Raw genomic sequence first — 24,487 nt, 5'->3', positions numbered from 1 at the left:
TAACCTAGTGATGCCTAGGGTCTTTAAGAGGGAAGGAATTAGTCATTTTCAAAAGTTAATAAAGAAGGGGAACCGACTAGGAGCCGATAGGTGGAGGGCAGTACGCTGAGTACCTTTCTAGCGAACTCTCCCACACAGGAACCCTTGCCACTAAAGGGTTAAGTTGCGTATGAGATTACTTTTGTGTACTTTTATCTTCAGTCGTGTATAGCATTGCTTGTTTATCATTTTATCTCTCTTGAGCGTCACGTGTGTATGATAATTATATTATATGTGGCATTTTGGAGCCGCGGACTGGGAGGCCCTCAGGCAGTACTTCTTTGATTTTCCCTGGAATGATTATTGCTTCCATGGCCGTGAGCCATCTGAGTGTGCCTTGCGCATTACGGAGGTTATTCTCTCGGGCATGGAAGCATACATTCCTTTCTCATATCCTTCGACTAACGCAAGAAAGCCTTGGTTTAATCACGCTTGTTCTAATGCTGTCCGCAACAAGGAGAAGGCCTACAAAAGGTACCGGAGCCAACCCACCCCTGAATCACATCATCTTTACGTTTTTGCCCGGAATCGTGCTAAGTCTGTTCTTCGCTCTACTAAAAATAATTTCATCCATACTAAATGCTCTCAACTCTCCAACTCGAATTCTTCCCGCTCCTTCTGGCACCTTGCCAAAAATCTTTCTAACAACTTTACCTCATCATCCTTCCCTCCTCTTTTCTGCTCTGATGGTTCTGTAGCTATTTCTTCTACTGATAAAGCAGATCTCTTCGTACAGACTTTCTCCTCCAATTCCACCTTAGACGATTCCGGTGCTGTTCCTCCATCACTTCCCCCCTCTGACTTCCTCATGGCTGACATTAAAATTTCTTCAGTTGATGTATTTTCTGCCATCACTGGCCTCAGTACTAATAAAGCATATGGGCCTGATGGGGTCCCTCCTGTTGTTCTCAAGAACTGTGCTTCTGTGCTTACACCCTGCCTAGGCAAACTCTTTTGCCTTTGTCTGTCAACTTGTACCTTTCCTTCTTGCTGGAAGTTTGCTCTCATTCAGCCAGTCCCAAAGAAGGGTGACCACTCCAACCCTCCAACTATCGTCCAATTGCTTTAACGTCCTGTATTTCAAAAGTTTTCGAGTCAATTCTTAATAGAAAAATTTTAAGGCATCTTTCCTATCACAACCTTCTTTCCGATCGTCAGTATGGGTTCCGTCAGGGACGCTCCACTGGCGATCTTCTCACCTACCTTTCAGACTCCTGGTCATCCTCCTTTCGGGACTTTGGCGAAAGCTTTGCCATTGCACTTGACATCTCAAAGGCTTTCGATCGAGTCTGGCATAAATCTTTAATTTCCAAACTGCCCTCCTACGGTTTCTATCCTTCTATCTGTGCCTTCATCGCTAGCTTCCTTTCTGGCCGTTCTATAGCCGCTGTTTTAGACGGCCATCGTTCTTCTCCTAGATCTATCAACAGTGGTGTTCCTCAGGGCTCTGTCCTATCACCAATTCTCTTCCTTTTATTCATCAATGATCTTCTAAGCTGTACATCTAACCCTATCCACTCATACGCTGATGACTCCACCCTTCACCTTTCCATTCGGTTCCCGCAACGCCCATCTCAACAGTTACTTCAAGAAACAAGGGATGAGGCTATGGCACACCTAATGTCTGACCTGGCTCGTATCTCTGACTGGGGTAAAAATAATATGGTTGTCTTTAATGCATCTAAGACTCAGTTCTTACACCTATCAACCCGACAAAATCTTCCACAGGTATACCCACTAATGTTTAATAATATTCACCTTAATCCTGCATCATCCTTGAACATGCTTGGGGCTTCATTTACTCGGGACTTATCTTGGAAAGATCATATTACATCTCTTGTAAAATCTGCTTCCAAGAGATTGGGTGTGCTAAGCCGACTCCACTCTTTCTTTACCCCTGCACAATTGTTGACTCTATACAGGGGTTTTATCCACCCCTGTGTAGAGTACAACTCTCATGTGTGGGGAGGCTCCCCACATACAGCTCTTCTCAATAGGGTGGAGTCAAAGGCTTTTCGTCTCATTAACTCTCCTCCTCTTACTGACTCCCTTCAACCTCTGTCTCTTCGCCGCACTGTTGCATCTTTATCTCTTTTCTATCGCTACTTTAATGGTCACTGCTCCTCTGAACACTCTGCTTGCATTCTTCCACCTCTACGACGGGCGCATAGCACCCGTCTGGCAGCAAACTCTCATCCCTTTTCTGTCCAACTCTCTAATGCAAGAGTTAACCGTTACTCCCAGTTTTTCATTTAGGCAACAGGTCAGCTCTGGAACTGTCTCCCTCTGTCTGTATTTCCTGCTGCCTATGATCTCCAGTCTTTCAAACGCAGTGTGTCCAGGCATCTCAAAATGATCGGATCTTGAATTTGGCTCTCTATTGTATTTTGTTTTTCTCTTGGAGGGAACTGTTACTGCGGGCTCATGGCCTTTGGTTCCTTCTTCCTCGCATAAAAAAAAAAAATCTAAATAATTCGTAACCAGGCCACAGACAATATTTTTCCGGCATGCGTTATGTATTGTACAGTATATCAATGCTTGTTATTCATCTGTCTTTGCTGAAACACTTCACAGTCAAGCTAGAGTTAGTATTCTTGAGCTTTACTTGTTCATAAGGTTGCTGATTCATGAATTTATATTCTTACCATGATCATCTACCTCACCCTCATCACCATCCAGACTTCTTTCTTCCACTTTAAGGTGAAGCAGAGTCCAGACATCAAGAAAACCTATATATAGATAGATAGATAGATAGATAGATATAGATATAGGTATAGATATATATCCCTTAACTAGGTAAGAAATACGTAACAACCAACCATGTGTGAATACTGTCCACACAGGCCAATGACTTATTTTTAATTTTAAGCTGGCTACCATAAAGATAATTATTTTCAAGTGGAAGGAACTTTAGTGGTGAAGGGATAACTGAAGGCTTTATCTAACACCACAGTTTGAGAAGTCTCTTCAGAGCTGCATGAAATTGTCTTGACAAAAAAATGATTACTAGTGATAATGATTTGCTCTAAAAATTTGGCTATTAGAAAGGGTAATTACCGACAGAGATTCTCTGCCTAAGAACGATATATTCCTGTAAATGAAAACTGTTATATCTGAAAGAACAAGAGATCCGGGATAATTCTGTAGTCTTCATTCCTAGTCCGAGATGCAGAAACTAATTTGTGTTATGTTTTTGAATCAGCGTCTGGCTATTATGATCCTACTTTGAAACATTTCTTGCCCTTCCTGCAAAAATAAAGATAAGAAGCGGAGTTGATGGAAGGGTCGTTAGAGAATCTACTTTAAAAGCCTTTGTCAACACTTCCCCAGACACAAGCTCTGCACTGGATCCACAAGAACATCGACCACTTCGGCGGTGACGAAAACCAAGTTACTATTTTCGGTCAGAGCGCAGGAGGAGCATCTGTCATCCACCAAATGTTGACACCAGCCGCGAAAGGTAAGGAAAATTCATTTATCTATCCTTCTACCGAGCTGCTGTACCTATCTATCCCTCTATCTGTCTATCTCTTTACCTACAGGGGGTGGCAACAAACAAATCACATTCTTGTCACCCCGTCTCTGCATCTAGGCTGCCTTCCTTCCAATTTACACTTGATGGTGGAAGACAGAATGGCTTAAGTGATACTCGTAGTTAAGATTTTTTTTCCATATACTACATCTGTAATATTACTGGAAATATGTATACGTTTACATTTTTACCTGAGAACCCTTGAATATATGATATTGTCATGCATTATTATGGTCATCAGTTTACCGACAATTCTCTTCCCAACTCTGACCATGTAAGGTATTTCACGAGGCATTTGTGTATGAAATATTTACCGTAGAACTATGAAGTACAGAACAAACTGGTTTAAGTATGGATATTCTCTGGTATGTAGGAAGATGTGAGAAACATTCAAGTGCACAATGTTGGCAAGGGACTGTCGGTGAACTATTACTTATGTTAATACAAAATTCGTTCGGTTAGAGAAGCTCTTAGATACAGCTATGAGAAGTAGATCCAACTATTGTCGGTTTGTTTCTGCTTAACGGAGCTGAGTCACTCCCATAACTCTAGTACTTAGTCGTGCATGCACGAACTTTATGAGCCTTAGTTATGAGGGAAAAAAAAAAAAGTCTCCTTGACTACCGAGAAAATCGATCCCCCAGTCTGACTATGCAGCCTTTAACTGAGTTGAAAAGAGGGTATACATCATTGTCAGGTTGCAGTAAATGTAATATCTACTCCCCAACAGGACTCTTCTCCCGAGTGATCGCTCAGTCTGGTAGCGCCCTGTGTCCTTGGGCTGTCACCCGCACTGCTGCCCAGACCGCCAAGAGGGTCGCCGAGGCCCTATCTTGCCCCACCGACCAAGGCAGCCAGAAATTGCTGACGTGTCTCCAGGCTCTCGACGCACGCCAGATCGTCTACCAAACATACGAACTGTTCGTGAGTGTCCGTACTGATAGTGTAACATTTGCGGGTCCAGATCAACAGAGCTAAGCTTAATCTCGTAGGTCATCTCATATTTTTATTTGCAGAAAAAAAATGGAAGTTACTGCCTCGTCACTTCCCTATCCTTTCATCGATAAAAGAACTCTCTTATTAATACTGTCACTGGGATTTGATTTTGTAGAAAGAGGAGGAAGTGAGAGGACTCTACTCTTTAAAATATCTGCAAAAACAAATCTAAGATCCAGAGGGAGTTGTTAGTTTGTTCTTGAATCTCAGCCATGATTAGCACTGCATGAACCTTAAAACATTGGCTCTGAATGTTTGGTAGCATCTGTACAACCAATTTATTTTACATATGTAATACCTCTAGTTTTTTTTTTTTTTACAAAAGCTGTTCTGCTGACTCTCTCTGTCTCAGTAAAGAAAACAGTTTCATCCTGCTGGCAGAGCCTTTTGGATTAGGTCCATTGGAAGTAGATGCCTTGGGGAGTAGGTCCATGGGGAAAGCAGAATCATGGGGAATGTAGGCCCAAGTAGTGAGCATTAATATCCTCTTATGGAGATTAAGAAGGTCCATCAGAGAATGTAGTAAATCCTCTCAAGTGGAACAATAAGTCCATGGGGAAATAGGTATGTTTTACATTAAGGACAATGCGTCCATGAGGTAATGAGAAGATCCTCATTGTAAGGGAAAAAATGGTCCATGAGGAATAGGTAAGTTATCTGAGATGAGAAAAATATGTCCATGGTGGAAATACATCAGTGAGAGAAACATCGGTGGACGAGTAGGTCCCTTGAGGAAATGGGCCACAATTGAAAAATAGGATCACTGAGTTAAACTAAGTCCGTGGAGGAAAGAAATACACATGAGAAAGTAGCTCATGGAGGGAGTAGCTGTCTGTCTCCAAATAATGAGAATAAGGGTTTATGGAGAGGAAAATTCCATGAAGGTCAGTAGGTCCATGAAGAAGTTGGGCTCAGGGAAAATGGCCGACGCAGGAACAAGTCCATGGAGGAAGAATAGATGGATTAGATGACCCCTAAGGAGTGTAGCCGATGACGGGCTTATGTTGCCCATGTGCTTGTCATAACTGTGTCAGATTATCCCCATATTTGTGCCATGATTGTGTTATAACTTAAATAACATACAAACGAATATTAAAGTTAAAAAGATTGCTGAGGAGTATAATCCTAGGCCCGCGCTCGTGTATGTGTGTGTGTGTGTGTGTGTGTGTGTGTGTGTGTGTGTGTGTGTGTGTGTGTGTGTGTGTGTGTGTGTGGTGTAGCCAAAAATGGAAAATGAGAACGTGGCAGGATGGTTGGAATTGGGTCCCTGATTGTCCAGTTTCACTTCCACGTCAATTAAAATTTTGTGAAGGGGTGTTTTGTCCCCTAATAAATGTCCCCATTGGTGTGGTACATATCACATATGCGGTAAAATACTGTGGGACACACACACACACACACACACACACACACACACACACACACACACACACACACACACACAAAGTGAGAGAGATGGGGGGAGGGGGCATTTACAGTCCGATGTCAGTTAATTCACTGATGCTACAAACAGACGACTTTATTCAGCAGAAAATGGTAGTGGTGGTGGTAGCTGTGATGGTGGTGGTAGTGGTAGCTGTGGTGATGGCGGTGGTATTGGTAACTCTGATGATGATGGTAGGTGTGGTGATGGCGGTGGTGGTAGCAGTGATGGTAGTAGTGGTGGTGGTATTGGCAGTGGTGGTAATGGTGGTGGTAGTGGTAGCTGTGGAGATGGCGGTGGTGTTGGTAACTCTGATGATGATGGTAGGTGTGGTGATGGCGGTGGTGGTAGCAGTGATGGTAGTAGTGGTGGTGGTATTGGCAGTGGTGGTAATGGTGGTGGTAGTGGTAGCTGTGGTGATGGCGGTGGTATTGGTAACTCTGATGATGATGGTAGGTGTGGTGATGGCGGTGGTGGTAGCAGTGATGGTAGTAGTGGTGGTGGTATTGGCAGTGGTGGTAATGGTGGTGGTGATGGAGGTAGCTGTTCAGAACTGGCTCTCATTTGGGCAAGTGCTTTGGGGACTTCCACGGTTCGGAATCGACTTTCATTTGGACTAGTGCTGAGCGGCACGGAGGGGCCACAAGGCACTGGTAGATACTATGGAGTACTCCAGTGTTGCGAGAAAAAAAATGCATAACAGCAGTTGTTGGTGGAACTTTCATCTGTGTCTGATCTCTGCTAACTAATTTTGCTGTGTAGTCTGATGGTTATATTAGCTCTTGGAAGACTAGCAAAATTTATAACCCTTTCATATCATAACATAATATTTTCGTCTGTTATTAATTCCAGACGATTTTATTCAACTCTGGGATGGTGTCTAGCAGCAAAGTGGTTAAGTGAAGCGGGCCTAGCTTTTCCAAACAGATATTTTGTTTGGCTTAAAGAAGAGAAGCCAGATTATTAAGGGCTTGAATGAGTGTCTGTCCCATAACGGTAGGGATGTTGTTGATAGTTTCCCTCTTTTGTGACTACTCTTTCATTGTGTTCCTTATCCTTAGGTGGGTAGAAAATGCCAGGATGATAAGGATGAACAAAATCATACAAGTGAGATTGCTTATGTGTGGCTGTTGAATGTCACGTTTACGCAAGGATAATGCTGCTGCTGTTGCTGCTGATTCTGTTGTTGTTTTTGTCGATCTTGTTGTTGTTGTTGCTGCTGCTGCTGCTGCTGCTGCTGATGATGATGATGATTAAAACAATAATATAGGTAAGAGTGGTGATGTGTGGGCTTCATGTCAGGATTGGTAACATCAGCAACAAAAGTTCTGTCGCCTCTCCTGCTTCTCCGTCCTTGGACATTGAAAATCAGGCTAATGAATCTCCGGCATCTGACACTTGAAGATAACTGACCACAATTTAGTGCCAATTTTGAGACTTAATAGAAGTTGCTACGGAACTGTTCATATCCTGCTGACAATTAACAAAAAGATTGGACTCCCCCAAATGGTTCAGCTTCATTTGTGTTAGAGAAACTACACAAAGTCTTTAGCATATATATATATATATATATATATATATATATATATATATATATATATATATATATATATATATATATATTACTTTTAAAAACTTTAGCATGTATATTACTTTAAAAAACTACAGAGTCCCTTAATGGCTTCAAAATTGCTAGAAACCACTCAGAAACAATAATAAATTGATATAAATCAAACTTTGTTCACAACCAAGCACCCATACTATTAAATAATCCTAATGACTGTAGAATATTCTAGTCAACTCTCCGTTCCGTCAAGAGCAAGATTTTTTTTTTTTTTTTCAAATCATCTTTTCCCCCATGAAAATAATCAGACGGAAATTCTGTAAATGACATCCATGGAAAGTTAACATTTTTGCCAGTACTCCTCATAGACATTCTACCTCAGTGGAAATCAGTCAAAACGTTCCTGTACTAGAACTTGACGCACCGGAAATTGCTCTACTAAGGATACAGACAAGAAAAGTAAAATCAGTCCTGGACAGTTTACTAACTTACAAACCTTCAGGTGCAGATGGAATTCCTCCATTAGTATTGAAGAAATGTTTCTTCGAACATGCTCCTGTTCAAGCTAAATTATTCAGGCTCTGCACACTTCAGTTTTCATTCCCTAATTCTTGGAAAAATGCCAACACCCATCTGTTTCAAAGTACGCAAGTTCTTCTGATAACTGTGTTTACATTTCCAACTAGAATGGCACTCAGTAGAGAGCATACTTCCTCCAACGCCCTATCTCCCAGTGTTAAAGAAAGTGAAAAAAAAAAAAAAAATCTTGTATCCGCACCTTTATCCTGATCCGCACCAAAATATACTGGAGTGTATTCTGGGCCAAGGCCCATTCTTCTACCAAATCTCGTGGAAATCCGTTGAGTAGTTTTTGTGTATTCTTGCTCACAAACCAACCAACCAACAAACAAACGGACAGGGGTGAAAACATAGCCTCCTTGGCGGAAGTAATTATTACATCTCTTGGTAAAGTATATGAGACTGTCTTTAATAAGCATTTTGTTATATATATTTAATGCAACAGCTTAATTAGTGAAAGACGGTATGGTTTTCGCGACACAAGATACACTGTTGCCATAATGAATGCAGTTACTCCTGCAGCCCATGTCAAGTGGCCAAAGTGGAGAAACCCATGCAGTATCCTGTGATACATCTAAAGCTTTCGACAGAGTATTGCAGAATTCCTTGTTATCCAGACTCCCTTCCTACGGTCAATCATCTCTTATTTCAGGTATAAGTGACGGTAGATGATGCATTTTCAAATTTCGACTCAATTAATACTGATGTGCTACATGGACCAGTTTTGGATCCAACCATTTTCCTCATTCATATAAATGATCTCTTGCCTGTCACCCACAATCTCATTCACGCTATTATATAGGTGACTCAACGCTTCATTTTTTCTTTACGCTGTCATGAAACTTAATATCTTTAACTTCCAACTCAGCACAGCATTCTAATTAAAGCAAAACTTACCTAAGATCATAGGATGAGGACAAAATAACACAAGCTCATTTGATGCTACGAAAATCATATATATCCAGTTTACTAGTATACAGATATTGCCTGATTCCTACGATGCCTTCAGTGCAACCAATATTACTGTCTCTAAAAATGCTGAAATTCTCTGTGTTTCGCTTAGCAGTACCCTCGTGTTAGATCACTTGCTAAAACCGCTTCAAAGAAACTTGGTTTATTGTTCAGAGAACGTACTGTAGCTTCTTCACTAACGAACAATCAAACATATACAAGTCACGTACGCTCTAACTGGACAAAATAAAAAAAAAAGCTATAAGAACAAAAAATAACCCAGTAATTACAAATGAACTGCATCCCCTGTAAGATTTTAGATACTTCTATGGCAAATATTCAGATACACCTGCATCCTTCATGCCACCTCTCCATGCCTTACACAGTTCTACATGGGCATCTACTAACACTCAAGATTACCGTCACACTGTTATATTCCAGAGCTTCTGCCTGCCAGAATTCTTTCTTTCACTGAATGGCTTCACATTGAAATTTGCTCTCCCATAATAGTTTCCCAAAACTTCAACCCACAGTAGTTCAAGTCTAACTGTTCCAGGTTTTTATAGATGTTGGACACCTATATTCAAGTTCATGGATTTTTTTTTTCAATTTTGTGTTTCCATCTTTTCTTCATCCTCTGTAGAAAAAAAACATACATAAATACCGTTTGCTTCTGATTCAAGAGACTGATTTCAAAGTCTGCAGAAAGGAAAACATGAAATGCGAGAGGACTTTCTTTGCCGTAGGTGCATGCTGCCGATGCTGATCCTGTGAGTGTTAGTAGGTGGTGTTACTGTTGTTTTCAAGGCTGCTGCATTCTCGAGCCATCGTTTCTACTTACACTGCTGTCATGACTGTAGCTAGAGGGAAGTTGTAGCAAGGGTTTCGCACTAAAGGAAGTACCATTGCTTAGTGTTATGATGACAATTTTCAGTTTTGCTAGATGTATGAGAAACAGAATGTGGTGACACTAAGACTCGTGCTGTATAGAGAAGCTTCGAATCACCGCCAAGAAGTCTTTGTTTACTATGAAACTCTGGCTATGACTTTCAGCCAGGGAAGGGAGTAGAGGATCAGCAGAAAGTATGTGTGATATGTGAAGATGTTAACTCTATTGACCTTATGGGATAGACTCTTAAATTAGTCATGGGTAGTGATGATGATTATATCGTCATGTCAGGATTCAGCAGCACGAGCGAATGTCGTCGACAGTCCCCTGTCAGTACTGTGTCCCTTCCATAATTCTTATTCATCCCCGACTAGCTGATATTATCCGTCCTGCATATGTATATTTTGTGTGTGCTTTATAATGGCACACAAAACTATTTCATCTAGTTCCTTCCGTCATCACAGCAAGCAGGGAAGTGTCAGCGAAGTTTTGATCCTGACAGTACTGTACATCTTGATGCTGTTGATTCTATGGATGAGAGTGCAGGTGTGTGTGTGTGTGTGTGTGTGTGTGTGCACTGTTGCTGAGTGGAGTGTCACAGTCCCTCAACGCTATTCCCATCCCTTTAGCTGAAGATTTACAGGCAGGCTACTATCATCGAAAAGTCTCAGTGTTATAGTGATTCGTATCCGTTTGGATATGCATCATTAAAGGAAGCATAGCATTGAATCTAGACAACTAACCACCATCAGTTGACTCTTCTCGATATAAGAATTTTGCTCAAATTCTAAACCTTGTTTGTTAAGTACAGTCGGAGAATTTGGTGATGAGAGGATTGTACATGTTGCAGAAATGGATTCTACAGTATGATTGTGGCTGATAAGGGAAATATTTATTTTTGTTGTCGATAGGAGTATATGTAATGATGCTAAGAGGTATGCTAATATATGTTGTTGCTGACAGACGTATGAATATTTTATCATTGACAGGACTGGTTCTTGATGCCACTGCTGATGGCACCCAGAGTGGACGGGGTGTACCTGCCTGACGAGCCTGGTAAGCTGATGAGAGAAGGAAAAATCGCCAAGGTGGACCTCATGTCAGGCACCACCAAGGACGAAGGCGCTTTCTTATCGCTCCGTAGGTATTACATGGACAGTGCTGTATGTATCCACTGTCACGGGTTAAACGACCGTATCCTTAACCCCTTTAAGCTGGGTTATTCTTTCCCAGCATATTCTTGCTGCTACCGGATAATTATGTCCAGGTTAAGGGTGGTTATTTGAGCTGGAGAATTTATGTATCCTGAAACTGTCCCATTCTGAACAGGATATCGTTCCTGGTTTAAAATTGTCTGAGGTAGGCCTAATACGAATAAATCAAATTACCAAAGACCTGAAGGGGTTGAAACTGAGAGAGGACAGTACAATAAGTGCGAACCTCCACCGAACTTTTATTTTTGCAATATTTATGACGTACATGATATGGGGAGAAGGTAATTTTTCCTCTATACTTTACTCTTGATTGTGTCGTTATCCACATCTTGTCCTTTCAGGGATTGTAAATATGAGCGTCGAAATCTGAGGTATTGCCTTCACGGTCACTCATGGGTTATCAAAATACCAATGATAATCATGAATATTGTAGTTATGGGCAACTGAGTCGTTCATAGACTTCAAGAAAAAAGTATATTTGTTTTGATAATAATATGGGGGATGTGGTGGACAAATGCAAGGAAATACGTCTTAGCTACATTTATATAATCTTATTGGATAAAAACCATGCCACCGGGCTTAACAGCATGCAGTTAGGAAAAAAAGAACAAAATCAATACAACATAACACTGTCACAATGTTTCTTGTATTAGCAAAGGCAGGATTAACAAAAGGAATAATATGACGCAGATTATCAGTATATTGTATGCAATACACACCTTCAGAAACTTCTTCATCGGATACTTACAAACACTCCAGGTTCTATTGTTCTTCAACCTTGACTCTCTCTCTCTCTCTCTCTCTCTCTCTCTCTCTCTCTCTCTCTCTCTCTCTCTCTCTCTCTCTCTCTCTCTCTCTCAAATAAATGAATTGATAAATAATTCTTTAACTGAAATGTGGGTGAGTGGAGAGAGAGCAAGACAGAGAGGTGATGGCAGTTGGTTGGTTGGCTAGCTGTGACATACATGTTACAGGGGGAGTCCCACCTATCTGACCCATACCTTTTTAATTGATCATTGTGACCTTGGGGTTGACCCGAACATGTCGATGGCTAAAACGAATGCACACCTTCAGCTGGAGAGGATTCGTCACCTCAGTTGTCAAGACTGGTTCATAAACTCGACCTATACAGTGCGGATGAATGGGTTGATGGGCAGAAAACTTTGATGAATCACTCTCACCAAAGTCCGAGATTTCGTACCCGCGAATGCAAAAATCATGTTTGAGGACATTATGGTAAAAGACTGGACTGTGTTGATGTAGGAACTGTTTAATGGTTAGCTATTTTTATGGGTTATTTCCCAAGCAGTTCTCGTAACAGATGGAAGGAGAATATATGAGAGTATGGATCAGTTGGCTCAAGGATTGTGAGGGTAAGACTGAAAGTTGGACTACAAATGTGGGTGATTATGTGCGTATATGTGCCAACACAAGATCTTCCAAGCAGAGTGACAGAAGAGTTCTGGACAAATGTGGAAGTGTGCATGGAAAAGTAAAAAAAGGAATGAGAGAGTGTTTTTGATTGGTGATATGAATGGTAAAGTAGGGAACGTGAAGGTAGATGGAGTAGTTGGTGAGTGGGGTGTGCCTGCTGAGATAGATGAGAATGGCAGTGCCTTAGTGGACATTTGTGCTGGGAGGGGGTTGGTGATAGCCAATACCCTCTTCAGGCACAAGATGATGCACAGGTATACATGGCGAGTGATGAGAAGGGTGGGTGGTGAACTGAATGAAAGGAAGGCAATGATTCATTATGTGTGTGTGGATGAAAGGATACGAAGATGTGTAATGGATGCAAGAGCATATAGAGGTTGGGGGAGTGGACTTTCTGACCACCACTTGGTGGTGTTCAGAATCAAGGTCCAAGTAAAATTGAGAAATAGAAGGGAAGGACGGAAGGAAGGGGTATGTGCAAGAAGAGTGGAAAGGTTACAAAACGATGAGAAAAAGGCAGAATATAAGAAAGAAATGGAGGAACAATTGGGTAAATATGAATTGGACCAGATGGGGGACGTGGAAGGTGTGCACAAGACATTCACAGAAGAAATTTGTGCAGCATGTGAGGTGGTGTGTGGGGTGAAGAGAAGACAACAAGGGATGCAAGGAACAACATGGTGGAATGAAGAAGTGAGACAGGTTGTGGAACAAAAGAAAAAAGCATATAATGAATGGATGAGAAATAGGGGCGTGGAGGAAGCTGAGAGACGGAAGAGAGTGTTATATGTAGAAAGGAAGAGAGGGATGAAAAGATTAGTAAGAGAAAGTAAGAAGAGAGAGGATGAGGAATTTGGAAGGAATTTGAGTGTCAAATGGAGGAAATGTAAGAAAATATTCTGGAATGAGGTAAAGAGAGCCAGACAGGGTGGCAATGAAGTTAGTAGAGGAGTGAAAGACAAAAATGGTAGATTACTAGTTGAGATGGGAGAAAAAGTGAGCAGATGGAGAGAACACTTTAAGGAATTGTTGAACATAGAGGATGGAAGTAATGCGAGTATAAGTGCCTGGGGAATGGCTGGGAGAAGGAGGGAGGTGAGAAGACAGGAAGAAATCAGTAAGATGGAAGTTGTGGAAGCAATGAAGAAAGTCAAAATGGGGAAAGCCCCAGGAATTGGTGGAGTGTGTGGTGAAATGCTGAAGCATGGGGGAGAGACAGTAACAGAATGGATGTGGAAGATGTGCAGATTGGCCTGGGAGGAAGGTAGAGTCCTGGAGGATTGGAAGTCAGGTATACTTATTCCCTTGTCCAAAGGGAAAGGGGAAAAAGAAGTGTGTGGTAATCATAGGGGAATTTGTCTTCTTAGTGTAACAAGAAAAGTATGTATATGGTAGGACACTTATTTACAGAGTTTGGGAAATAACGGAGAAATTAGTTAGAGAAGAACAGGAAGGTTTTAGAAAGGGAAGAGGTTGTGTAGATCAGATATTCAGTCTTAGATCTTTAGCGGAAAAGTTTCTAGAGAAGGGAAAGAAGTTGTATGTGGCCTTCATAGAATTGGAGAAAGCATATGACAGAGTGGGCAGACAAGGGTTGTGGAAAGTATTAAGAATATATGGAGTAGCTGGGAAGTTGTTGAATGCTGTGAAGAGTATGTATGAGGGTGCTGGCTGCAGTGCGTGTGGATAGTGAATTGAGTTTTTCTGTTTGAAGGTTGGGTTGAAACAGGTATGTGTCATGTCTCCATGGTTGTTCAATTTGTATATGGATGGGGTTATAAATGAGATAGAAGGTAGGGCAGTGGATGTTGGACTGGCCCTAAAGAGAGAGGGCAGTATTTGGAAACTCTCTGTCCTGTTGTTTGCAGATGATTCTGTGTTGTTAGGTAAAGACGAAGGGGAGTTGCAAGGTTTGGTGGATGAATTTGGGAGAGTGTGTAAGAAACGGAATTTAAAGGTGATTGTAGGGAAGAGTAAAGTTATGGTCTTCGAGAGAGGTGAAGTCAGTGAATGTACAGTGAGGTTGGATGATGAGGAAATGGAAAATGTGAGTACGTTTAAGTACTTAGGTAGTGTGATGAGTAAGGATGGAAGTTTGGAGGATGAAGTGCTTGAAACCGTACAACAAGGAAGAAAGGTTGCTGGTTCCTTGAAGGCAGTGATAAGAAACGGAAGTGAGCATGGAAGTGAAAAAGTTATTCCATGACAGTATTGTGACACGAACTCTAACGTATGAAAGTGAAGCTTAGACGTTGCTGGAGGGACACAAGTCAAGAGTGAGAGCAGTGGAAATGAGTTATTTGAGAGGAGCCTGTGGAGTCACGTCGAGAGATAGACTCACAAATGAGGATGTGAAAGAGCGTTGTGGTGTGAATGTGGATGTGATAGGAAGCGTTAGGAGAAACACAATGAGGTGGTTTGGCCATGTGGAGAGGATGGAGAGTGAGAGACTGACGAGTAGAGCGTATGTGACTGAGGTGGAGGGGGAGAGAGGGAGGGGAAGGCCAAGGATGAGATGGAGGGATGGAGTGGAGCGGCATATGAGAGAGGGGGGGTGTAAATTGGGAGCAGGGCAGTGAAATAGTGGAGGACAGGTTGACGTGGAGGCGATTTTTGTGTGGTCACCTCGTATAAGGGATTAAGGCGTCTGGCAATAGATAGATAGACTGACAGTTCTCGTCCAGTAATTAGGCGGTTAGTACTGCTACATACTTGTTCACACATTTTACTTTCTTTTGTAACATTAAAGCTGAAAAATGTTTTTTTTTCTCTCTCTCTCTCTTCAGAATTGTAATGCATACTCCATACTGAGGGTAATTCAGGTACACTCTCACTCGAGGTGATGTTTTGGTGGTGGGCTGCAGCATTATCACAAATCTTAATGTTTCTCCACAACGGTATTCCTTGAACAGGGATGTGGCCGATCACTAACTGGAAAGGTGGTGACAGATATTGAAATTCGTTAGTGAAATATTCCATACTGGGAGATCGTACGCCGGAAGATGCCTTGCACATTTATAAAGAATTTCTTCCATGCATGAGTTATTTATGTATGTACTCAAACTCTTTTCTCTTTTGTTTCTACTTTCAGCTCTGTATGCTTTCGAGAATCTCAGGAAAGCAGTTGAGGATAACTTTTCTGTGGCTGGACCCACCACAACTACCCTCACAGAAGACATCCCTGGCAGAGAAAGCTTGGCCAGGGAAGTGTACGAGTTTTACCTTGGAGGCACACACATCACCACAGACAATGCTGAACAGGTCACCCAGGTAACAACACAGACACAGATGTTGTTTCAGCGATTTTCACTGTCCCTTTTCCTGTTCAATGAAGCAGAACCAATTTAAAGTAATGGACAACAATTCGTGAAATATTTTAACCCTTTAATTCTTATCTTCCTCTGTAGCTTATCTTCCTAAGCAGAAAGAGGTTCTTATCTTTCTTTTTTGTATGATGAATTAGACATGAAAGTAACAGACGTGCCACATTTGTGTGAAGCAGATGTAGTGGAATATCAGAACTTACTTTTTCTCTCGCATTTCTTTTTTCACTCTCATTAAACTTCGAAAAGCAATGTAGCGAGTCGACAGCAATCTACAGTGATGACATTGACCACTTGTATGTGGAAGGCAGCCGTTAGGTGATTGCAGAAATACTCTGCTGTCTGAAAGGACGCGACTTTGATTCCAGACTGGGACAGGGAATCTGTTTAACAAATTAAATTGCATTACGACAAACATTACTTACCTTCCAAAATACCCAACGACGTCATGAAAACATCTCACTAATACCATCAAACTAGTCCAGAATGAGAGCCCTAACATATGTTTAATAGGGACAGTAGATATTATTGCCAAAGTGATGACATGTAAAATGTTGTGGCATTTAGGGCTGCTGAGTTTTAGGGATCGGATCATTAGCTCTGTATTCCAGGTCAGATGCATTGAAAATATACTGTAGGTAAAGGAAAAAGTCAGCAGAATAGGTTCCTGGGTAATCAGATTTACTTCTGGAGTCAATGGAATGCGATGGTAGAGATGTGACAGGACTTTGGCTGTGAACTGTATGTCTCGACTTCAGAATTAAGCGTAAATATAAACCTTCTTTTTTACCTACTATGTATAAGCGATTGATGGGCGTATTTTAATTCCCATCCATCTTCTCTGACAGATGATGAGCGACAACTTTTTCCACGTATGCCAAGATCTTACCGCCATTCACCACGCCTCCATTACCGAGAACAAAAAAACTTTCAGCTACGAATTCGGCCACAGAGGACAACTGACAATTTTGGACGGCATCCCGACTGACTTGGGCAAGGAATGTAAGTGAAAAAGAACGTACAATGGGTGGCAAAGCAGGCTAAGTAGCACTTCATCCTTTGTAATTTAATTTGAATGTTACATATTACCACACCCTTCTTCACTGCTTGCGTCATCATAGGCAGCATCAGTAACAAGCAAGAGAAAATGAAGTGCAAGGCTGAGCAAAAATCGCTAAGGAAAACATGAAATCCCCAAAGCCACTAATGATCCCAGAACTGAGAAACTGAATTCTTTGCACTTAGGCTGTGAAGACGTTCTTTAAGATCCGTCATCCGTTATTGGATGTAATAATACTCAAAGTACTTTATTCTTGGTCAAAAGTTCATGTATGATCCATTTTAGCACTACTGGTTCGCCTGATTTGTCTTGTGTATGAGCGATTGGCAGTTCACCAAGGAGAAGGAAAACTGATTCCAGACCTGGATATTCAGGCCAAGTGTCCAGGGTTACCAAAACCCTGTCCATAGATTAGTCCCTCCCCTGACCTGGGAGGCTGATGAGGGGTTTCCACCCCATCTCCATACACACACACACACACATATATATATATATATATATATATATATATATATATATATATATATATATATATATAATCATCATCATCATCAGCCATAACTAGTCCACTGCTGAACAAAGGCCTCCCCCAACCTTTTCCACGAATTCCTTGACTGAGCCAGTCTTTGCCACGTTTTCCCTGCAATTTTCTCCATCTCATCTCTCCATCTCCTGTCTGGCCTTTTTCTGCTACGCTTACAATCTCTTGGTGTCCAGTCAGTCAGCCTCCTGCCCCATCGGTTATCCCTTATTCTTGCTATATGGCCTGCCGACCTCCATTTCTGTTCTTTTATAACTTCTATAATATCTTTGACTTTAGTCTGCTCTCTCACCCACGTTGATCTTTTCCTGTCTCTTAAAGATATTCCCAACATTGACCTTTCCATTGCTCTCTGAAAACGGATTAATTTATTTTCCATTGATTTTGTCAGTTCCCAGGTCTCACAGCCATACGTCATAGTTGGAATTATACATTCGTAATATATTTTTCGCTTCATACAAACTGGCAAGCTACTTTTCATAATGTCTCTATGTTTACCGATAGCTTTCCATCCAATTGTAATGCGTCTTTTTGTTTCGCTACCATGATCTTTCGTTAATTTTAATATTTGTCCCAAGTAGTTGTACTCCTCAACTTCTTCAAGAATTTCATCGCTGATTCTGATGACGCTCTTTGGTGTTTGTGGATTAGTTTTACTCCGGTTGATCTTCAGTCCTACTTTCAGACTTTCTCTGTTCAGGTCATTTAACATTTCTTGCAATGCCTCCGCTGTTTCTGAGATTAGGACAATGTCATCTGCAAAACTTAAATGGTTTAGTTTTTCTCCGTCTATGTTCACTTCTTTGTTTTCCCAGTCTAGCTTTTTGAAAATATTTCTAGGCATGCTATAAATAATTTTGGTGAAAGTGTATCTCCCTGACGCACGCCCTTCTCAATCTTAATTTTTTCCGAGTCCTTATGTAACTTAACTGTAGCAGTTCCCTTTTTATATATGTCTTCGAGCAGTGTTAAAATTTTCTCATTCACTCCTTGTTCTCGCAATGAATTTATAATTGCTATGTGCTCCACTGAATCAAAAACCCTTCTCGTAATCAACAAAACCTAAGCACAGTGGTTTATTATATTCTGTAATTTTCTCAGTTAGCAGGCTAATTGTATGTAGATGATCAGTGGTCTTATACCCGCTTGGGAATCCTTCCTGTTCACGAGGTTGGTTTTCCTCCAAAATTTTTGTTATTCTGTTCGTAAGGACTTTAGTGAAGAGTTTGTAAATGACTGATAATAAGCTAATGGGTCAATAGTTATTAAGATCTTTTGAGTCGCCTTTTTTTTGTAGAGTAAAATAACTATTGCATTACACCATATTTCGGGAATTTTCTTCTGTTTTATACAGTGGGTAAATAAGTAAGCAAGCCTATTTTGTACTTCAACTCCTGCATCCAACAGTAAATCTGTTACTATTCCACCTTCTCCCGGAGCCTTCCTTCTTTTCATATTATTAAGACAAATATTTACTTCGTCTGGTGTTACCTCAGGTATTTCACTTGTGTCAAAGGAAAAGTTAGCTATTGGTACTACTGTCTTTGATGCATACAGTACTTTGTAAAATTCATCAACTCTCTCCACCATCTTATCTCTGCATTTAACTATTTCACCGTTTTTTTTTTCTTTCAGTGATGTCATTTGTTGTCTTCTTGGTGCCATTTTAGTTCGGACCTGTTTCAGACTTTTTCCATTTTTGATGGTTTCTTTGATCTGATCCATGTTTCTCTTTTTTTATTATCTTTATCTTTTATTGATAAGCTCCGCGTACGTAGTAGGAAAACCTAATACAACCAAAGCCAAGAAATATTCAGAAAAGACTCTCTAACTTATGAATAAAACGAAAGGAAGTGAAAGTAAAAACAAAGAAAGACGAAATACAGTAGAACGAGCGAAATATATATATATGAAGCCTCTGTGGTACAGTGGTAAAGAGTGTGCCTCGCACGCTGGTGGACGAGGGTTCGCCTCCCGCCAGAGTTATAAAAACTTTGGGAAGCATTCATCGAGCCACTGACCGCTTTGGCGGACATAAGGGGTCCTGTGGTTCAACCAGTGTCGCATACTAGTATGATTGCACCCAGTCGGCTTAAGGCTGGCCGATTACACTTGGTTCATAGACTACAATACACATTCAAAGCCACAACAACACTACAGTCTCACTCACAAGCACTTCTCACACTACAGTACATACACTCTCTACGAGACAGCCTAAGCCACTGGGTAAAGATACATTGGCTGTATCGTATTTCTTCGGTAGGGATGGGCCGGTCCTGCAGTGGACCTCAAGAGCCTTTGAAGGGCCCTTTGTGCTGAGATTTTGGATGCTGTAAGGCTCTCTTAACATCTCCACCTGCCTTTGTTGTCACTAGAGATTAGGCGACTAAGGGTCGGCAAAGCTGCAGTATCCGAGGTGAAGCGGCTTGGGCATGGCTCGTTTGGTGGTGCTGGTTATACATCGTACTGTTTTGTCTGTGAGAAAGCTGTCCATATGGTGGTGCTGTGACGATTTCTACTTTGTCTCTTCGGTTGATAATGTTATCCCAAATGGTAAATGTATAACGCTGATGAGGTTAAAACACACTTTGAGTTACACCTCTCTTATTGCAGTGTACAGCATGTTCCTGAGGCGAGCAATTTTATGCCAAACTCAACTCTGTTGTGGACAGCGCTTCTTGTGGCATACAGTACCGGTTTTTGATGACCACTCCAGCTGCTGGTACTGTTAGAATAAGCTTCGAGGAACCTGTATAATCTCATGTTTCTGGAACCAAAACTTTCAATACCTCTTACCTAATAGATTTCACAAAATTCTGTAAACTAATAATTTCTGGATCTCTAGTTCCACTGGCCTGATATTTACTGCTGGCCATTGTTTTCCAGTGTCGGAGGGGCTGACAAGGAGACTGACCATATTCCCATAAGTACTTTATGGAATATCATTCAGAACTGCTACGATCTCAGTTCTGAAATTATTATATTCTACTGCTTACAGTCTTCTTGTTGCTACTCTGAAACTGCAAATGAAAACTAAGAGAAGCTGATGATGCCACTTAAACAAGTTTCACCTTCAGAAACTCAGGAGTAAGAGGTGTGTGTATTAGTATTAGCCCTCTCGCGCACGATAAGTTTCAGTAAGTTTTCCGGCGCACGATTTTTTCTGCGAGGGTGCCCGGCCCGGCTGCGAATTTTTTTTTCCTGCCCAGTTCCGTCACTTTGCACATATGGCAACGTTGCCCTGTGTTTAGTTTGGCAACGCCGCGCAGCAGTGAGCCATAGGTCATATAGTTTTCGCTGCCTTAGCTTAAATAAATATAAAAAGGGGCCATACCACTGTCTTTACTTCGTCACTCGTCTGCTGAGAGAGAGAGAGAGAGAGAGAGAGAGAGAGAGAGAGAGAGAGCTTGAAACAGCATAAAATAATAACATGCAGGGTCATCAATAAAAAGTGAGTATGCAAGGAAGATACTCTCTATACTTTGCTAAAATTAGTTATATGTTGATTTAATGAAAATGCGGTACGTCTTAGGGGTGGTACATGACTGTTCGTTGAGAACACTTATCAGTAACATATGTTGTAGGCCTATACTACTTTACCTGTCATTTCTTGTCATTGCTCCCAGACGTACGATTCAATCAGCTGTGTTTACAGGAGAGAGAGAGAGAGAGAGAGAGAGAGGTTAATGACCCATAATATTTTATCACCTAAAACGCTTTTCATGATCATTCTAAAGGGTTAACCTTGGTAATTTCTGCTGCAAGCTGGGAAATATTGGTATCAATGATGCCTGAATATCAATGTTACATTAGACATTTTCTTAGGTATATATGTCAGGTTAGATTTCAGATTATTTTCTTGTTTTTCTTAGGTATATTAGTAAAATCATTTGTCAGGTTAGATTTCAGATAATTTTCTTGTTTTTCTTAGGTATATTAGTAAAATCATGTCAGGTTACATTTCAGATTATTTTCATGTTCTCATGTCCTTTATTTCATGTTAAGTATGCTTGAAGGGTTTTTGTATTTGATGAAATGCAAAGCTTTATTTGTTACGGTATAATCTTTATTAAATATTAAACACCACCAGGCACCATATGCTATTTCCCATGTGCTGATGACAGGCATTGGGTCAGACATGAGACATTATAGACCATTGTGTGCAAAATAAGTAAATCAATAGAAACAAGGAATTAAAAAAATACTCAATATATTCTATTTGGTAATAGCATTGGGCTGGGAACACATTTGCTGATCTTCAGTGAGGGACTGAATGTAAAATAATGATTGGAAAATAAGCAATTATTGTTGTCATATTAAGGGTCTACGTTGTTGTTCGTGAATAATCTCAGACAGTCTGTGCAACTGACCCAGTGATGCGCCATTGCCGATTGTAAACACAGCTGATTGAATCGTACGTCTGGGAGCAATGACAAGAAATGACAGGGAAAGTAGTATAGGCCTACAACATATGTTACTGATAAGTGTTCTCAACGAGCAGTCATGTACCACCCCTAAGACGTACCGCATTTTCATTAAATCAACATATAACTAATTTTAGCAAAGTGTAGAGAGTATCTTCTCTCTCTCTCTCTCTCTCTCTCTCTCTCTCTCTCTCTCTCTCTCTCAGCAGACGAGTGACGAAGTAAAGACAGTGGTATGGCCCCTTTTTATATTTATTTAAGCTAAGGCAGCGAAAACTATATGACCTCTATGTCTCTATTATTCTTTCAATCCATGTAAAATATAGATAGTCAGGTATTATATTTATAGTCAAGCATAAAAAAAGTAAATAATTGTGATGAATACTAAACCTGGCATCAGGTATGGCTCACTGCTGCGCGGCGGTGCCAAACTAAAAACAGGGCAACGGTGCCATATGTGCAAAGTGACGGAACTGGGCAGGAAAAAAAATTTCGCGGCCCGGCTGCCCGCGTGCGGCAAATAACACGTATTCTCGCCTTATTTTCGCCATCCAAACATCAATATACTGCCCTGACACCTATATCACCTTATTCGTCGATGTTTGTTCTAGCTGATAAGCACCAAAAAAAAAAAAAACAAAAAAAAAAACAGGAAAGCACGAATAAAACAACATTAGGCAGCCGTGAATAAACATTTCGCTACATCACGTTAACTTCCCAACATCACCATTCGAATATTTTACATCACACAGGAAAATGTTATAGAAGTTTTGATAGAGAATTTCATCAGCTTTCTAAAGAGACAAATTCGGTTGTCAAACGATTTGTTGTTTTCGAGGAAATAGCCAAAAACTGAAGGCCATTTTTGAAAAAAATTCAAGCTCTAACTCGGAACTTTTCTTGCACATGTTATGTTTTTATTACATACTATATGCAAAATTTCACGAGCTTTCTAATGAGTTAACAGTTTTCGAGCAAATCGCCAAAAATGACTGGGAACTCACGTCCGTATGTCACTTTCGTGATGTGCGCATAGCATATGCAATATTCCAACATACGTAACAACGAAATCTTATCATAGATATTACATTGTTATGTCTTGTACATACGCAGAATTTACTGCTCTTTATCATGGTTCTTACAGGAAATCGATACGTCCAATAGTTTTCGAGAAATTGGCCGACAAAGTGAGATTATTCCTCCGAGAACTTTCGACTTTTACCGGAAGCGAGGGAAAAAACGAAGTCTGTTCCCCCGCCTTTTCCTACCAAAAATGCTCCCAAAGGCTTATATTCTGGTAATGAACATACGTAGAATGTACTGCTCTTTATCATGGTTCTTACAGGAAGTCAATATGCCCAATAGTTTTCGAGTAATAGGATGACAAAGGTAGATCACTCTTCCGGTCGGTACCTACTTTTACCGCATGCGAAAAAAAAAAAAAAAAAAACTTTTCTCCCCCTTTGCCTACAGACTATGCTCCCAAATCTTTTTTTTTTTTTTTTATACAGACTGTAAAATCATCCAAGGTTGTTTTTTTATGGTTGTATCCTACTACACATGAACACTACTTTGTCCAAGTTACTGCTAATGAAGCTTTACTATCTATCATATGTGTAATATGTAGGAGAAGACGGTTATTTGCCTGAAAATTATCTGGGTATTGATAATAGGTCAATATTCATATCAACAAAATTCAGAGAACTCACTTCCTCCAGGGATGTTGATGGAGTTGTAGGACCTTCTGGGATTGGAAGATGAGGAGTTATGTAGTGTGTGTGTGTGTGTGTGTGTGTGTGTGTGTAAGTGTGTTAGTTTGTGTGAGTGTGTGTGTCTGTGTTACTGTGTATGTAAGTGTGTTAGTGTGTGTGTGAGTGTGTGTGTGTGTCTGTGTTAGTGTGTGTGTAAGTGTGTTAGTGTGTGTATGAGTGTGAGTGTGTTTGTGTGTGAGTGTGTGTGTGTGTGTGTGTGTGTGTGTGTGTGTGTGTGTGTGTGTGTGTGTGTGTGTACACTGGACAAGGGAACCTCGTACTTCGCTCAGCATGGAACCGTTCAAAGCAATCACCCATGCACAGTGCCACATCACAAACAGGACACATGTGACTTGTTTCCCTCCTCAACTTCGCCAGGGAACACATGGTGCACTGCAGCCTCCTCCGGTTGGGGATCCTCTCCCGTCAGTGGCCCAGTGTGTTATCCAACCGCACTCTGTCATTGATGAAATGACGACGCTTGGCTGGATGTCCTCCTGGCGTTCCCCGGTCCTGTTGTCCTGGAGGTGCAGCTGCAGGCCCGGGCATGGCAGTGGCAGCAGGTTCTCCCGATGGACCAGGAACCGGTGAAGGTTCTCTCAGTACCTGTGCTGGCCCTGCAGGTGATGGTGGTGCTGACCTCTGTCCTGGCCCTCCTCCTGGAGATGATGGTGTTGGTGCAGGAGCCAGTGGTGATGGCACCTGTGCTGGCACTGCAGCAGGTGTCACAGGTGCTGGATGTCCTGCTGGCCTTCGGGTTGGAAGGT

At 41.2% G+C, this 24,487-nt stretch overlaps 1 protein-coding gene across 1 annotated transcript in view; it reads left to right on the top strand.

The window, feature by feature from the left end:
- LOC145406739 (juvenile hormone esterase-like) overlaps positions 1-24,487 on the top strand; it is a 109,096-nt gene that overhangs the window by 57,632 nt on the left and 26,977 nt on the right. The window contains exons 6-10 of the mRNA XM_080277840.1: positions 3,370-3,499; positions 4,302-4,495; positions 10,963-11,113; positions 15,713-15,891; positions 16,793-16,946. Of these exons, the coding sequence (XP_080133966.1) occupies positions 3,370-3,499; positions 4,302-4,495; positions 10,963-11,113; positions 15,713-15,891; positions 16,793-16,946 (808 nt within the window). The remainder of the gene's footprint in view (positions 1-3,369; positions 3,500-4,301; positions 4,496-10,962; positions 11,114-15,712; positions 15,892-16,792; positions 16,947-24,487) is intronic.

Source organism: Coenobita brevimanus, chromosome 8 (genome assembly GCF_032717465.1).
Source record: "Coenobita brevimanus isolate Jiangsu-jjx chromosome 8, ASM3271746v2, whole genome shotgun sequence".
In the NCBI taxonomy this organism is placed as follows: Eukaryota; Metazoa; Arthropoda; class Malacostraca; order Decapoda; family Coenobitidae; genus Coenobita; species Coenobita brevimanus.
The sequence above is the reverse complement of the archived record's forward strand: the minus strand, read 5'-3'. Positions and strand labels throughout refer to the sequence as shown.